The 18,195-nt window shown below is 44.8% G+C and overlaps 1 protein-coding gene across 10 annotated transcripts in view; it reads left to right on the top strand.

The window, feature by feature from the left end:
- PRLR (prolactin receptor) overlaps positions 1–18,195 on the top strand; it is a 172,479-nt gene that overhangs the window by 131,312 nt on the left and 22,972 nt on the right. For 5 of the 10 annotated variants that reach the window (XM_041749391.1, XM_041749383.1, XM_041749390.1 and 2 more), the window contains 2 exons: positions 14,585–14,796; positions 17,598–17,730. In XM_041749391.1, coding sequence (XP_041605325.1) covers positions 14,727–14,796; positions 17,598–17,730 — 203 coding nt within the window. In that variant the 5' untranslated portion in view covers positions 14,585–14,726. The remainder of the gene's footprint in view (positions 1–14,584; positions 14,797–17,597; positions 17,731–18,195) is intronic. The other 5 variants (XM_041749393.1, XM_041749382.1, XM_041749392.1 and 2 more) reach the window with 2 other exon arrangements.

Here is an 18,195-nt window from a genome sequence, read left to right as displayed (position 1 = left end):
TTCTAGGCCCCACCCTCCAAAACCTTTGACCCATTATATCTGATATGGGCAGTGCTGCTTAGAACACTCTAGAAGCAGTGATCCAGGAACATCCACTCCTATTGACAGACCATCCCTGCATCCCCATGGCAGCCAGCACCAGAGCCACCTGTGTATAGGGGAAGGAGGGAGACCTTTATCAGGTAATGGGCCCCCTTGAAGGGCTCAGAACCCACGGCCCCAGGGTCCTCTGGTGGCCATGGCACGTGGTTAACAATACAGATCTCAGAGCCTAACTGCTGACCAACTATATCCATTTTACAGGCTATGCGACCTTGGTCAACTCATGGAGCCTCTCTGGCCCCCAGTGTCCTCATCTGTAAAATGGATATATTATTAACAGTCCTTGCACCTCAGCACCTCAGGCTTGTTATGAGGGAGAGGAATGTAGTGTATCCTGTATGAGGGTTTGCCAGTTTTATCACCACACATTTTGAGCACACTGGAGGCTTTTAAGATAAGGTTGTTGGTTTAAACCACTTACCCCTTTGAGCTTCAGTTTTCTCATATTTGAAATGGGAACAATGATGTAGTAGCAGTAGCAATGAGTAGTAACGATAGTCACTTACCTGCCCACTGCACAGGATTATTTTTTTTTTAGATTTTATTTCTTTATTCATGAGAAACACAGAGAGAGAGGCAGAGACATAGGAATTGAGAGAGGCAGGCTCCCTGTGAGGAACCCGATGAAGAACTCGATCCCAGGACCCTGGGATGACACCCTGAGCTGAAGACAGATGCTCAACTGCTGAGCCACCCAGGCGTCCCTGCACAGGATTATTGTAAAAATAAAATATGATGATGAGAAAGTGCAAAGTGCTTTGTAAACTATAACCATCTAGATAAAAGGTTTGTTTGTCATTTGATCTTTGATGTTGTTACTAATTTGAGGCAGAACTCAGAGTCTACAGACTGGATTCTCGTTTTTGCTCTGTCTTCTACACTGAGTGACAGCGGACATAGCCCATTACCCCTCTGAGCCTCAGTTTCCTCTCCTTTCAAATGGAGCCTCTTAGCAGAGGTGTTGCATGTGTTAGATGACCCTGTGCCAGTTAATGCTTTCCCACTTTCACTTCATGCAGGAATGTTCCAGAGGGCCTTTTAAAAATGCCTGTGTATGGCTAGGCCCAATCCTCAACCAGTTAATCAGAATTTCTAGTGACAAGGTCACAGGAATGGGTACTTTTAAGAAGTTCCCTACATTGTCCTAATGCAAATTTTGGGCTGAAAACCAATCATTTCTGGGGTGTCTGGGTGGCTCAGTTAGTTAAGCCTCCAACTCTTGGTTTCTGCACAGGTCATGATCTCAGGGTCCTGGAATCGAGCCTCGTATTGGGCTCCACACTCAGCAGGGAGTCTGATTGAGGATTCTCTCTCTCTCTCTCTAATAAGTAAAATTTTTATTAAAAAGATTTCTGTGAAACAGCTATGTAAGACATAATCTACAACTTATGGTGTTTTTAAAAATGTTATTAGTTGATTGATGATCTCATGAGAAACTAGTTACTCTGAAAATAGGCCAACATCTGTTTTGCACCCTCTGCCTAAAGTGTGCCCTTGCCAGGGAGGACTTCAGCTCACCCACATGTTATTCTGGCCTTCAAGCCAGGCAGGTCATGTGAAAACCAGTCTCCCTCAAGTTGGAGATGCTGCTGGGAAGCTGTGTCGGCCCATGCACAATGCCTCCAGCCACAGAGATGAATTCAGACTCTGTTTTATTAAAAGTGACTCCAGTGCAAAGGTGCATACATGACAGCATATAAGTTTACCCCATCTGTGTCCGGAGCCAGGAGATCTTTCTATTGAAGTCCTGTATGCGGTACCAATCCAGAGTCAGCTCCAATTTGGACAAATGCTGCCTCTGCCAACCTTTTGCATCTTGGGGCTCCACCAAGTTCCCCCTCAGTGGCACCTCTGGGGGTCATGGGAGAGGAGGGAGGGAGGATGTCTGCTATCATAGGTGGACAGTTTATATCAGTCTCTGTACTGTTTCTCATAACTTTCACACAGCCATGGTGTTCTGACTACACTGCTGTACTCTCATAGGATGGCCATTTTGTATAAAAGTAGTTCCTGGAAAGAAGAGGCAAGATTGTGGAAGAGTAAGGGTCTTCTTTTCATCTCGTCCCCTTAATTTTGCTAGATAACTATCAAACCATCCTGAACACCTATGAATTCAACCTGAGACATAAGGAAAGAATGGCTGGAACTCTACAAATAGAAAAGTGACCATTTTTCATAAGTGTGTATTTTGCTTGGGTCATGGTTGACATTTTTGACCCTGCTCATTCATACAGCCATTCTTCATGGGACAAAATGACTATAAAGAAGGAATTCACAACAAAAGGAAGAACCAGAGATAATACTCTCTGCAACAGATCTAATGGATATGGATTTAAGTAAAATGTCATAGATGGAGTTCAGGATAACAATCATTAGAGTTACTAGTCGGGCTTATAAAAAGCATGAAAGACTCTAGAATCTCTTACTGCAGAAATGAGATGTAATCAGGCCAAAATTAAAAATACGCTAACTGAGATGCAGTCTAAACTGGATGTTCTAACAACTAGAGTAAATGAGGCAGAAGAAAGAATAAGTGACATAGAAGACAAGTTGATGGTAAGAAAGGAAGTGAGAAAAAGAGACAAAAAGACAACAAAGAGCTCATAAGGAAAGGCTCCAAGAAATAATGATGGTCTGAAAAAAAAAATAACATCCTTATTATTGGAATTCGTGAGGGCACAAGGAGAGAAAGAGAGCCAGAAGGTATATTTAAGCAAATCATAGCTGAGAACTTCCCTAATCTGAGGAAGGAAACAGGCATTCACATCCAAGAAGTAGAGAGGACCCCTCCCAAAATCAATAAAAATAGATCAACACACTGACATATAATAGTGAAGCTTGCAAATTCCAGAGAAAAAGAGAAAATCCTGAAAGCAGCCCGAGACAAGACATTCCTAACAGAGAGGGAGAAATATTAGAATGACAGCAGACCTCTCCACAGAGACCTGGCAGGCTAGAAAGTGCTGGCATGATATATTCGGGGTACTCAATGAGAAGAACATGCAGCCAAGAATACTTGATCAAGCAAAGCAGTCATTAAGAATGGAAGGAGAGGTAAAGAGTTCTAGGACAAACAGAAACTGAAAGAATATGTGACCACCAAGCCACTCCTGCAATAAATATTAAGGGGCATATTGTAAGCAAAGAAGGAGCCCAAAGAGACAGAGACAATCTGCAGAAACAGAGCTAGCACAGATAATACAGTGGTACTAAATTCACATTTTCAATAGTTACTACAAACGTGAATGGGTTAAATGCTCCAGTCAAAAGACACAGGGTATCAGATTGGATAAAAAAGAAGCAAGACCCATCCATATGCTATCTATAAGAGACTCGTTTTAGACCTAAAGACACCTTCAGACTGAAAATGAGGTGATGGAGAACCATTTACTATACAAATGGACCTCAAAATAAAGTGGGGGTAGTGATCCTCATATCAGAAGAATTAGATTTTAAACCAAAGACTGTAATAAGAGATGAAGAGGAACACAATAGCATATTTAAAGGGTCTATCTAACAAGAACATCTAACAAATATATATGCTTCTAATTTGAGAGTAGCCAGTTATATCAACCAGTTAATAACCAAAGTAAAGAAACACGCAGATAATACATTAATGGTAGGAGAATTCAACACCCCACTCACAACAATGGAAAGATCATCTAAGCAGAAGATCAACAAAGAAACAAGGGCTTTGTTTTTTTTGTTTTTAAAGATTTTATTTATTTATTCATAAGAGACACACAGAGAGAGGCAAAGACACAGGCAGAGGGAGAAGCAGGATCCATGCACGGAGCCTGATGTGGGACTTGATACCAGGTCTCCAGGATCACACCCTGGGCCAAAGGCAGGCACTAAACCACTGAGCCATCCAGGGATCCCATGGGCTTTGAATGACACACTGGACCAGATGGACTTCACAGATATATACAGAGCATGCAGTTCTAATGTAACAGAATATGCATTCTTCTCCACTGTACATGGAATTTTCTTCAGATAGACCACATACTGGGTCACAAGTCAGGTCTCAACTGACACCAAAAGATTGGGGTTATACCCTGCATATTTTCAGGCCACAGTGCTTTGAAACCTGAACTCCATCACAAGAGGAAATTTGGAAGAAACTCAAGTACTTGGAGGTTAAAGAGCATCTTCCTAAAGAATAAATGGCTCAACCAGGAAATTAGAGAAGAATTAAAAAGATTTATGCAAACTATGAAACAAAAATGAAAGCACAACTTTTCAAAACCTTTGGAATACAACAAAGGCTGTCCTAAAAAGGAAGTATATTTCAATACAAGTCTTTCTCAAAAAATTAGAATAATCTCAAATACACAAGCTAACTTATACCCAAAGGAGCTGGAGAAAGAACAGCAAATAAAGTCTAAACCAAGCAGGAGAAGAAAAATATAAAGATTAGAGCAGAAATCAATGAAATAGAAAGTAGGAGAATAGTAGAACAGATCATTTAAACTAGGAGCTTATGGGCAGCCAGGGTGGCTCAGCGGTTTAGCGCCGCCTTCAGCCCAGGGTGTGATCCTGGAGACCTGGGATCGAGTCCCACGTCAGGCTCCCTGCATGGAGCCTGCTTCTCCCTCTGCCTGTGTCTGTGCCTCTCTCTCTCTCTCTCTCTCTCTCTCTCTCTGTCTCTCATGAATAAATAAATTTTTAAAAAATAAAAGAATAAGCTAGGAGCTTATTCTTTGAAAGAATTAATAAATAGATAAACCCCTACCCACACTTATTAAAGAGAAAAGACTCAAATTAGTAAAATCATGAATGAAAGAGAGGAGATCACAACCAACTCTGAAGAAATAGAAACAATTATAAGAACATATTATGCTCAACTAGATGCCAACAAATTAGGCAATCTGGAAGAAATGCATTCTTGGAAACTTACAAACTACCAAAACTGAAACAGGAAGAAATTGAAAACCTGAACAGACCAGTAACCAGCAAGGAAATTGAAGCAGCCACCAAAAACCTTCCAAGAAACAGGAGTCCAGGGCCAGATGACTTCCCAGGGGAATTCCACCAAACATTTAAAGAAGAAATAATACCTATTCTACTGAAGCTGAATAATACCTATTCTGTCAAAAGATAGAAATGGAAGGAAAACTTCCAAACTTGTTCTATGAGGCCAGCGTTACCTTGATCCCAAAACCAGACAAAGATCCCATCCAAAAGGAGAATTACAGACCAATATCCCTGATGAACATGGATGTCAAAATACTCACCAAGATACTAGCCAGTAGGATCCAACAGTACATTAAAGAGCTTATTCACCACGACCAAGTAGGATTTACTCCTGGGATGCAAGAGTAGTTCAACATTTGCAAATCAGTCAATGTGATAGATGACATTAATAAAAGGAAAGAAACATATGATCCTCTCAGTTGATGCAGAAAAGACATTTGACAAAATATAGCATCCTCTCTTAATTAAAACTCTTCAAAGTTTATGGATAGAGGGAACATACCTCAGTATCATAAAAGCCATCTACAGGGCAGCCCAGGTGGCTCAGCGGTTTAGCGCGGCCTTCAGCCCAGGGCGTGATCCTGGAGACCTGGAATCAAGTCCCACATCAGGCTCCCTGCATGGAGTCTGCTTCTCCCTCTGCCTGTGTCTCTGCCTCTCTTTCTGTGTCTCTCATGAATAAATAAATAAAATCTTTTTTTAAAAAAAAAGCCATCTACGAAAAGCGACTGAATATATCATTCTCAATGGGGAAAACCTGAGAACTTTTCCCTTAAGGTCAGGAATATGACAGGGATGCCCATTCTCACCACTGTTGTTCACCATAGTACTAGAAGTCCTAGCCTTAGCAATCTGACAACAAAAAAGAAATAAAAGGCATTCAAATGGGCAGAGGTCAAACTCTCACTCTGCAGATGACGTGATACTGTATGTGGAAAACCCAAAAGACCCCACCCCAAAATTGCTAGAACACATACAGCAATTCAACAATGTGGCAGGACACAAAATCAATGCACAGAAATCAGTGGCATTTCTATACACTAACAATGAAACTGAAGAAAGAGAAATTAAGGAATTGATCCCATTTACAATTGCACCAAAACCTATATACAATACCTAGGAATAAACCTAACCAAAGAGGTAAAGGATCTGTACTTTAAAAACTACAGAACACTTATGAAAGAAATTGAGGAAGACACAAAGAGATGGAAATACATTCCGTGCTCTGGATTGGAAGAATAAGTTTTGTGAAAATGTCTATGCTACCCAGAGCAATCTACACATTCGGTGCCATCCTTATGAAAATGCCATGGACATTTTTCACAGAGTTGGAACAAATAATACTAAGATTTGTATGGAACCAGAAAAGACCCTGCAGAGCCAGAGGAGTGTTGAGAAAGAAAACCAAAGCTGGGGACATCACAATGCCTGACTTCAAGCTCTATTTCAAAGCTGTGATCATCAAGAGAGCATGGTACTGGCACAAAAACAGACACACAGATCAATGGAACAGAATAGAAAACCAAAAAATGGACCCTCCACTCTATAGTCAGCTCGTCTTTGATGAAGCAGGAAAGAATACCCAATGGAAAAAAAGGCATTCACTTCAATAAATGGTGTTGGGGGATCCCTGGGTGGCGCAGCGGTTTGGCGCCTGCCTTTGGCCCAGGGCGCGATCCTGGAGACCCGGGATCGAATCCCACATCGGGCTCCCGGGGCATGGAGCCTGCTTCTCCCTCCGCCTGTGTCTCTGCCTCTCTCTCTCTCTCTGTGGCTATCATAAATAAATAAAAAATTAAAAAAAAAATAAATAAATAAATGGTGTTGGGAAAATTGGACAGCATATGCAGAAGAATGAAATAGACCATTCTCTTACACCATACACAAGGATAAACTCAAAGTGGATGGAAGACCTACATGTGAGACAAGAATCCATCAAAAGAGAACACAGGCAGCAACCTTTTCTACCTCAGCCACAACAACTTCTTGCAAGACATGTCTCTAAAGGCAAGGGAAACAAAAGCAAAAATGAACTACTGGGACTTCATCAAGATAAAAAGCTTCTGCAGAGCAAAGAAAACAGTCAACAAAACTGTAAGGCCACCTACAGAATGGGGGGAGATATTTGCAAATGACATATCAGATAAAGGGCTAGGATCCAAGATCTATAAAGAGCCAAACTGTGGAAGGAGCCACTATGCCCTTCGACAAATGAATGGGTAAAGGTGTGGTCTGTATATACAATGGAGTATTACTCAGCCATCAAAAAGGATGAATATCTATTATTTAAACTGGTGTGGATGGAACTGGAGGGGGTTACACTGAGTGAAATAAGTCAATTGGAGAAAGATGATTATATGGTTTCATTCATGTATGGAATGTAAGAAATAGTGCAAGGGACCATAAGGGAAGGAGTGGAAACTGAGTGGGGAAAAATTAGAGAGGAAGACAAACCATGAGAGACTCTTAACTCTGGGAAACAAACTGAGGGTTACTGAAGGGGTGGTGGTTGTGGGGATGGGATAACTGGATAACAGGCACTAAAGGGGGGCACATGATGTGATGAGCACCGGGTGTTCCATTGTATGTTGGCAAATTGAATAAATGAATGAATGAGTAAATAAATAAATAAATAAATAATAAAGTTCCCTTGTGGAAAGTGCCAGACGTTTCCCACCAAAGGACATCTCACACTAGGGAATAAGATGGAAAATTGAGAAGCAGTAAGATGTAAACTTGATAGTTGCATGATAAAAAATAATGATAATAATGGATGGTCGCCTGAGCAAGGGTCCCGCGGTGAAGGTTCGCAAGCAAATGTGTAAATATGTTGTCCAGGCTCCGGACACAGAAACAGGTCATCGGGGAGAGCTGGAGCCTTCATCTTCCACTCCCAGGGTTCCCGGAGCACCACATCCCCAGCTTTGTGTGTCTGCATCCAAGAGCAAAGAGCGGCCACCATGTTCTCCTTAAAGCCTGTTGCCTCCCTTCTCAAAGACAGAAAACTAAGCGGCCTCCTTGTTTATTGTTGGAAAACACTAACCTAGGACCAGCTCCCTTGTGTGCAGTTTCATCCTATATCCTTGATTCTTTGGGGGCGTTTTCACCTTTATGGCTTCACTGATTCACTTATTCATTCTCCAGGCAATCACTGGCCACTGACTTTGACAGAGTTGTTATCATGGTCTTAATCTTGAGCCTGAATCTCAGCCTTTGGCTGCTCTCCCCACCCTGAGCAGATTATGGCTCCCGTTTGCCAGACTAAACGTTGGCATTCTAAATTGGGAAGGCAAGCCAGGCTTCTGGAAATCAAGGTACCTGTGGAGTTCTCTCGCTGTTATTTTAGCCTCGGGCCATCTAACCAGAGTGGCACAGAAGGTAAAGAGCCCCAGTGGCCAGAGGGCCCCAACCAGGAAGACCCCAAAGGATACAAATACAGTTCCTAGTACTTAAAACAATGGATTAATACACGTAAAATTTGTTTGCAAGAAATAAGACTTTTTACATTTTTAGGACAAGAGAGACATTTGTAATTTGATTTGCATTCACAGTCAGGAGATGGGGCACTCCTAACCACTGATGGTAGGAAACCCAAGGCAGAGAGGGGTGCAAGAGAATTTGAGGAGTTCAGAGCCTCCCTATCATCTGAGTCTTGTTTTTGTTTTTTAATGTCCTGTACTCTTAATTCAAAGTTTCTTCATATGTTAAATACCTTCAGAAGTGTTTAAATTTTTTAAGACTTTATTTATTTATTCATGAGAGATACAGGGAGGCAGAGACATAGGCAAGGAACCTGATATGGGGCTCGATCCCAGGACCCAGGGATCATGACCTGAGCTGGAGGCAGATGCTCAACCACTGAGCCCCCAGGTGCCCCCAGAAGTGTTGAAACTTCCAACTGATTCTATTCAACATTTTTAATTGTGCAAATACTCTTACCATTTTTAACTGAAAATACTCTTCACTAGGTACCTGGTAAGCTCAGAAAAATACAACAAATGGATGCTATTTTCTGTTCTAATTTTTTTTCTTATTGTAAAAAGGAAATATTTAAGTCCAATAATTATAACAGGTCTTTATCTCCATTCAGAATAACTTACCTGAAACACATTTTATGCGACAAAACTCATCAAGTAATTGGTTCTTATTTATTACTCTTTTTATTGTTTCATCAAATTTATATGCTGCAAAATTGAAGGCTTTTTCTATTTCTTTTTTTTTAAGATTTTATTTATTCATGAGAGACACAGAGAGAGGCAGAGACACAGGCAGAGGGAGGAGCAGGCTCCATGCAGGGAGCCACGTGGGACTCGATCCCAGGACCCCAGGATCACAACCTGAGCCAAAGGCAGACGCTCAACCACTGAGCCACCCAGCCGTCCCTGGCTTTTCCTATTTCATTCTTTTTTTGGTAAATGTATCCACTTAAAACCAGGAGCTTCATCAAATTTTAATTTCTTTATTTCTTATGTCTCTTACTTTGTTGAAACAAACAAGTAAAAAAAAAAAACCACAGTTTGCCCATTTCCCCACCCCCTCAATCCCTCCACCTCTGGCTACCCCCAATCTATTCTCTGTATCTATAAGTTTAGCTTTATAGACATAGGTAGGCGATAGACATTTTTTTTAGATTCCATGTATAAGAAGGATCACCCAGTATTTGTCCTGCCATCTGAGCCTTGATTAGTCTTAACAAAACCCACAGTTTGCCAAAACCTGCAAATGACTCAAATGCCCATCAAGAGTAGAATGAATAAATTATGGCCTTTCATTCAATATGATATGAATGGAGATAAATGAGATGAAGTGAAAATGAATTTTGTAAAACTATATGTAAAAAGATGAGTCATACAGCAACGTGGAATTAAGGAAGTCAGCCACACTCACAAAATGCATGTTGTATGATTCCATTTCTATAAAGTACAAAAGTTTGCAAAAGTCATCTGTGGTGTTAGAAGTCAGAAGCATGGTTTCTACGTAGATATTGGGAGGAGACACCAGGGGGACTTTGGGGCTGCTGTTAGTGTTCTTTGTGTTGGTCATAACACAAGCATATTCACTTTGCAATAATTCATTAAACAGAACACCTACAGTTTGTGCATGCCTTATGTGTGATGGCCTATAAAAGAATCCAAATGTTGACTTGGGCCCTACTTATCCATCAGAAATTGAGCTTGCTATAGCTAGGTAGGTCCTCAGAGCCACTGCCTAGCATGCTAGGTCCATTTCTAGAGTCAGGGGACTCTAAGGTCCATTTCTGGGTCAAAAATATGATTAGAATATTGGAGCAATAGTGGCAGATGAGTCAGGTCAGGATGGGGACTGCATTCACTTAGGTTTGGGGAGCAAGTCCCACAGAATGGTAGAGCCAAGATCCATGCCATTCAGGATTGGTTCAGGGCTTGGGTGGGCCAGAATATGCAGATGGTGGGTACACAGTGGGTCTACTAGTGGGTAGACAGTGGGGAATGGGATGTTGGGAGCTCAGATCTGTGATTTTTAACTCTCAGGAGCCACGCTGCCTCCCCTCCTATGGTTTGCCCTTTCCACTATGGATAGTAGACTCAGCACCCACCATGGGACTGTGGCCCTAATTTTCTATCCAAGAAGAATAGCTCTTATTTCTTAGAAAAGCAAGCTATGAGGCATAAATTTCCCTTTTTAAACTCTTGGCCTATGTAGAAAAGACTTGGCTTAATGGAAGAGGGTGATGAAGGGAAGCTTTTGGAAAAGAGAGCCTAGACAGGATCAGCATTGATGCAGAGCAAAATGGGGAAGTAGGATTTTGTGGAGATCATACCACAGTGGGTCATAGTATTGTGGGAAGATTTGTTTGAATAAGATAACGGGAGGAACAAAGTTTGGGTGAGGGTCTTTGAGGATTCAGAAGCAAGGTAGCTTGTCATGGACAAGGTATGGGGCCTGCTGACTTCATACATACCTGCTCTTCAGTCCTGAATCTTGCATTTTTAAACCACAATCATGTCCAGCAAGCTAGTGGGGACTGAAGCCAAGATAAGTGTCCTTGAACTGAGGTATGGGGCTGACTTTTTCCTAATTGGAGTCCAAATATCTGGAGCAATTTGCCCCCATAACCATCACTAAAAGCAGGCTGTGGACTCTCTTTGGTTGTTCCAGCCCCAACTGGGGTCAATAAGGAGGCCCTTGATCAAGATCTCACTAGCAGTGGGGGCTGGGAAGCTAAGGGGAGGCTCAGAGAAACAAAAAACAAATTTATCCCTAGCCTCGTATCCACCAGCCATAAAAACTGGTCAGTGGACAAGCAGGAGATAAGCCTAGTTCTGGGAAAAACCACAATACGTGACCAACATTAAGCTTCAGCGTAGCTCCCTTAGGAGTTAGCAGTTGTGATTACCCTTCTCTGTGAAGGTTTACTTACCCTACTGTGTTTGACCTGCTGGGGAATAAGATGCAAGAGGAGTTGAGAAATCGTTGTTGAAACACAGTAACACCACCACGAGGTCTAATTCCCTGGCACGAGGATTTCAAGGCCCCAAGAAAGTACATGGTGGCTATTAGCACATTTTAGGATAGCTGAGGAGATCCCAGGGGAAAGGGATTTTTGTTTGCATTTGTTTTTTAGTCCATAAAATACTTCCTAAAAGCATTCTTGTAGGAAAACTTTATTTAAGAGAGTTTCTTTGAGCCTGGGCCCGTAGAGCAGGAAATATGAGCAATGGCAATGTCTGCTTCTACCCACCCCCACCCTGCTTTCCCCATCTAGCCATTTCTTTTACAAAACACATGCAGCCCTGGTCTGTAGAGCTGCCCAGGCAGCATCTGACCTTGCCTAAAAATTATGATTTACAGCATGTTGATCTAGAGCGTTGTGAGGCAATGCCCAAAAAAGCAGAGAAGTCTCAATAAAAAGGTTATTCTAGAACTTTCTCAGCCAGTGGGCCAAATCCCATCCCCAAGCCAGGAGGAGATCATCGGATTGCCAAGACAGAGAAGCCTCCCAGGGCTGTATAGACCGAATGCAGCCGGATTTGCGAGAGCCAAGTGTCTGAGATCCCCAACACACGTGGGACCGGCAGCTGGGGTAACCCTTAACCCTCCCTGCCTCTCCCAACTCTGTGCCTGCTCAGGGCCCTGGGTGCTGCTCACTCGGGGTAGTTGCTGTTGTCTCCCCCGCTCCCACCCGCCCGCCACGGAAGGAGGAATCCTTGCACCGTCCATCACAGACCGTCTGCAAGTCAAGATGATCCTCAGATGCTCTTGGATTCACTGCATTTCTCTCTCCCGCTGGCGTGGGACTTTGCTGACCCTCTCTGGGCTTCAGTAGCAGCACCTGTTAATGGGGGAGGGGGCAGGAGGTAACAGTCTGTGCCACTCAGGGGCTGCCGTGACAGCTAACTGAAATGCAAGTGATGACATTAGTATCCTGGGATTTCTCCCTATTTACCACCTGAGCATCTTTAACCCAGGGACATGCCCATGGAAGCAAACATCTAAAAGTTCAGATTTTTCTGTCTGCTGCTCATAATACTTTGCAAAAGCTTCTGGAAGTAGCCTCCCTCCTGCCCTCATCACCACAGCTATATCTCCCCAAGACAACATCCACATCTCCTACATCCCAAAAGGAGGTCGATTTTCTATGTGTGCACTTGCAGTTTTTGTTCTGTGAGACCTCTGAGTGATTTCATGTGTGTTCAGAATGATTCGATGACTACCTATCATGTTCCAGGAATGAGACAAGCTCAGGGACCCATGATCCAGCATCTTAACTCCTCCTTCCCAACGCTGTTATAGCAAAGACGGTGTGCGGAATTCCTTCTGCTTTATATGCAGAAGATCAAATGTGAATCTGGTATTTTACGTCAAAATCACCTAAATTTATTTCCGTCCCAACTCTTATCTCAGTGCTAAGGATTCATTACCTGTCTGAGTGTATGTTATACAATTATTATATTATTTTGCATAATAAAAAAATGAAATGCAAGTGATGAGAACACTTAGCACCGTGTCTGGCCCACAGCTAGTGCTCCAGACAGGGTGGGCATGGTTATACCCACTGGGAGCCTTTAGCAATTCGGTTTAAATTGAATGACCCAAGGGGTTGGATGGGGCAGGTGGTTTAGAATGTGCAGCCTGGGGAGAGGGAGGCATTTGGAAGGAATCCTGGAAGAGCAACTAGAATGTCCCCAAAGAACAGCATACTGGCTTCCTCACAGTAGCCGTTACTAAATCAAAAGCCCCAATATAAGAGCAATTGATGGGGACGCCTGGGTGGCTCAGCGGTTGAGCATCTGCCTTCGGCCCTGGAGTGATCCTGGAGTCCCGGGATCGAGTTCCACATCAGGCTCCCTGCATGGAGCCTGCTTCTCCCTCTGCCTGTGTCTCTCATGAATAAATAAAATCTTTCAGAGAGAGAGAGAGAGAGAGAGCACTTGATGGTGCCAAGGTGCCCCAAATCTCTGTTGTCACTAAGATTTCCATTTGCAAGTATGTGTCAGAGGAAGTGGTGGCAGGTGGAGAGAGCCTTCTGGAAGCTGTCCATGAGGTGGTGTCCAGCTAGCACACAGGGAACCACCTCTGGCCCGGAGGGACGGGCGAAGGCTGGTGTTCTCAGGGCTCGTCAGACAACACCCAGCCGTTTCAAATGTCTCAAAATGGGCTGCCTTAGCCGCTCCATGTTCTTCCCTTGATTTATAAAAATCCTGAGATTTGAAACAAAATGTATGCCATACGTTTCCAAGAAGTTATACTTAGTTCATCAAATTTGTTGTTTTCTGAGAGCTCTTTGGAATCCAACAAGACGAGTGAACCTTTTTCAAATGTCTTCAAAACTGTTTTTTTTCCTTAGAAGAACATTTAGAGGCTTTGAAATTTGTTCCAAGGGGAAAAATAATAGTATTAATAATAAATTGCCCCAAACTCTCAAGCCCTGCAGGTTTCAAATGGACTTAATTCTCCCAAACCAAGGAACTTGAATTATTACTGGGGTTTGTCATTTCTTGAAAGAGGAGAAAGCAAAAGCGTGCTTGCTGGAGTTCCCTGTGTGGTTCGCAGGTATGCCCACAGCCCAGCAAACTTCTTCCCTAGCCTACACGTGGAGAGGAAGCTCCACCCAACCGCCCCAACCCCCCCACCTCCAGGACTTGACATCAGTGAGGCCCGATTGAAGTCGTCCTGAGGGTACTTACCCAGTGTGTTGACTTTTCAGCCTGGCTTATTTTTGGCTAACGGATCAAAGTCCTCCCAGAAGGGATCTCTGGTAGGGCATGCAATCTGTGTCACATGAAATGGGTGATATATTGTTAGGCGAGCGCAGGGTGGAAAGAGAACAATTTTTCTTTGAGGTCTGCCTGGGAGCGGGGAGCCAGAGCGGCTGCCCCGTGGCTGCCCTTGAACGTTGTCATCTGATGACCTCTGGTGGCAGACTTTCTCCTCGCATGTGTGCATGGATGCTTCTGAGCCAAGCCATCCAACCAAGTTACATTTTCCTACATTCCTTTCCTCCTCTTTTGTCATTCACATTAAGCAAGGAGCAAGGATCAGTTGCAAACACCCAGAAGACAGTGGTGCATGTGCCTGGCCAGACAGTCACTTCACAAAAGTCGCCTGGTGCCTTCTCTTCCAGTGAACGTCTGATACATTTCCCGTAGAGAGAGAAAGGAGCCAAAATGAAGGAAAGTGTGGCATCCAGAACTGTTTTCATTTTGCTACTTTTTCTCACCACCAGTCTCCTGAATGGTAAGTAAAGAGACTGTCCTGCTCTCTTTAATACCCTGGGGTGTTTCTCGAGACGGTGACGAGTCCACGTAGTCCTCTTGTGCTGCAGTTACAGGACATGAAAATGTCATTCGCTGCTATTATTTGCAATATTTTGGGCATTGAAATTAATGCAAAAGTGAGTGCAAAAGAATGAATGCAGTGAATGCAAAAGTGTATCCCGGAGCTCTGCCTTCTGGCCTCACCCCGGGAGCGCAGGGAAGCAGCTGTCTGAATGACCAGACCCTGAGGCTTGGTCCCCCTTCTGTCGGCTTCCTGCTATGTGTGACCTTGAGCCAATCACCTAATCTCTCTGGCTTTCCACATTTTCAAAGGAAGCACAACGATGCTCCCTGCACCTCCCATGAAAGAATGTGCGCAGAAAATCTTGGAAACACTGTAAAGAGATAAAGGGGATTGCTGTTGTGTGGTGGGAAGTGTAAAGCTAACTGTAGCATCTGTGCTAATGGGAGAAACGAAGTTCAGGGCTGGGGTGTGCATGCTGGTGTGTGATTATTTCTGAGGGCCCACCTCTGTGTACTTTGGAGTGGGAGAACTTTTGTGTGTACTTCTGCGTGTATTTGCTTCCCTGTGTGTATCTGCTTGCAAAGGCTCCTCTGCGTACACCAGCGTGAGTACACATCTGTGTGTGCACCACCACGTATGTGTGTATTCCCACATGTGTGCTCGCGTGTACCTCTATGTGTATGCAGCTGCATCTACGGGGAGGGGGGCTGTGCGTGTGTGCATTCGTGAGCCCGGCTCTATGTGGACATACGTGTGCGCCCGTGTGGACCTAGGTGTTGTCCCCCCCCCTCCCCCGTGTGCATTTTATAAGGAGAGGGAGACAGTCCATTAATTTTCACGGTCTCCGCTAAAGTGACTGAAGGGAACATATGACTAATTGTAGTTTCACAACTGCGCCCTCCTCTCTTGAGGTTCCTAGAGGTGCTGTGAATAACCGGTGACATGGGAAAGAGAAAAGCCTCCAGAGAGAGCGAGCAGAGCTCCAGTATAATCCATGGGGAAACCTGACGTACTCACATAATCAACAGTTGCCTTAACTGGCTTCTGAGTGTGCTCACCATTGAGCCCTAGGGTTGGGGGCTCTTTTTAATAAACTTTGCATCTTGCCCCACACGCTCGTCCCAGGCCACAACAAAACACAACAAACAAATCACTTCAATCTGGTGAGAGTGTCCTCAAGAAATTTTCCCTGGAGAAAGAGGAATGTTAGGAATACTGGCCAACCCAACCCCGGGCTGGCTGGCATGGAGTTTTAAGGTTTCCTGGGATTCTTTAGAGAGTTTTCAGTGGGCCTGGGGGTGGGAGCTAGAGGGTGGCTGAGCCGCCTCTGACACCATCGGCCCCGGTGTCCTCGGGCCCAGCCTGGGCGCTGGGTCATATCGTTCCATGGACTCCTTCGTCCTGGCCAGTTCTGGCTGGTGCCCCCTCTTGCCCTGCGTGTTCTCCTCCAAACTTGCTCTCTCTGATCTGGTGCCCGCAGAGAAGTTCTGACCTAGGAGCCAGCATCGGGGTGGGGGTGGGGGGTGAGAGGAGTATAAGAGAAGACAGAGGGAACCCCCACCACATGAGTTCCTGAGACCCACACCTCTCGAAACCTCTCCTCTCTGCGGCTGACTCTCCCAGCTGGGCACTTGGGCATCTGGCTGGACAACAGGAAGGTCGCCCGGGCTTCTGTGGACGTGGACGGGCTCGAGGGGCTCCCGGCCCAGCAGCCCAAGGCAGACTCCCAGGGCCACTCTTTTCCTCTTTGGCCCTGACAGACGAGGAGGAGGAGAGGGGGCCAGCTCACCAAGGGCTTTGGGGATTAAGCAACTGAAAATTCAACGCCATCCTCCTGACCTTGTATTTCCCACGTCACCTCATTCAGCCCTTCTAGCTTCCAACTGCGATTAGATACGGCTCTTGGGTCATCATGGCAGCTGGTGACCAGGAGAGCAGCCCCCCACTCCCTCACCTCGTACCATGCCTCCGAGCCCAAAAAGAGCCACGGGACTACAAGAGGACCTTTGCTGCCTCACCACAGAAAGACCTGAGGGGGAAAGGGGGGACTATAAGACGACAGGGACTGAAAAACAAGACTTGGGAATGGGGGCAGGAGAATGAGGAGTTAGACGGTGAGCCTGGGTCAGAGGTCAAAGTCAAATGGAAACAAGGAAATGCGGAGGGAAACAGGAAGGAAAGGAGAAGATGAGGGAGGGGAGGAGAGCAGCTGAAGGCGGAGTGTAGGTGATGATGGGCAAGAACAGAAGTTTCCAGATTGAGTTAATTGTGTGGCAATGGTGTGAGCAGATGGAGAAGTGCCAGAGAGCCCCGTGTCAGCCAAGTGTCTGTGGGATGCTTGTGCCCGGGACAGAATTCTTTTCACGGTCACCCTTACACCATGGGAAGCTGTCAGCTGCATGGACTCTGGGATTGCAGAAGGGCCACATGCTCTTCAGTCCACATGCATCCGCCTCACTCTTGACGTATGTGCTCTGTTGCAATTTTATAGTCACCCATCCTAGCTGGTTGCCATCTCCACCCCACAGGGGACACACACACACACACAATTCTCTCTTTCAGTCCCGCCAACTTCAGGCAGCCCCCAGAGGAATGTTGCCGGATGCTGACCCTGGCATTTCAGAGCACCCCACCCCCAGGCCCCAGCACCCCATGCCTCATCGCTCACCTGGTCTCATCAGTCTGCTTCTGTCACCAGCAGGATGGTCCAGTGGTTGAATGCACCGTAATCTTAAGTGGCTTCTGGCTTTTTCTAGGACAATCACCTCCTGGAAAACCTGAGATCCTTAAATGTCGTTCTCCTGAGAAGGAGACATTCACCTGCTGGTGGAAGCCTGGGGATGATGGAGGACTTCCCACTAATTACACGCTGACTTACCACAAGGAAGGGTAAAAAGTTCTCTTCTCTCCTATCAAGCCCCACACGACTGCTCTCAGTCTCCAGGCCCAAAGTTAGAATTACCTCCCTTCCCTGGATTGGCACGAGTAAGGCCCCTGCCACCGGAGAAAAGAACTTCACTGCCCATGTCTACATTTTCCTGGTAATGTCCTGGAGGAGCTCTCTCCATGTGCATGAGCTCAGCCGCCACCCCAGCAATACAATACTACATTACCCCCAGTGTCTGTCCCAAGCTCAGGTTGTGGCCCAAGGTCACATATGAATCTTTCCTTAATGCTAGTTAATTTTAGATGCCTATCTGTAAACCTTGTGCCATTTATAATTTTTTAATAATTTTTACTTTTGCAATATCAGAGGAGTATCATGCAATCCTTAACAACCACGATAAGTTAGGTTTTCAAACTTGTTTCATGACCAAGAAAGTAAAGAGCCCTATAAGCGAAGGAAGGTAAGGA

This window comes from Vulpes lagopus, chromosome 3 (genome assembly GCF_018345385.1).
Source record: "Vulpes lagopus strain Blue_001 chromosome 3, ASM1834538v1, whole genome shotgun sequence".
Classification (NCBI taxonomy): domain Eukaryota; kingdom Metazoa; phylum Chordata; class Mammalia; order Carnivora; family Canidae; genus Vulpes; species Vulpes lagopus.
This window is presented reverse-complemented; position numbering and strand designations above follow the sequence as displayed.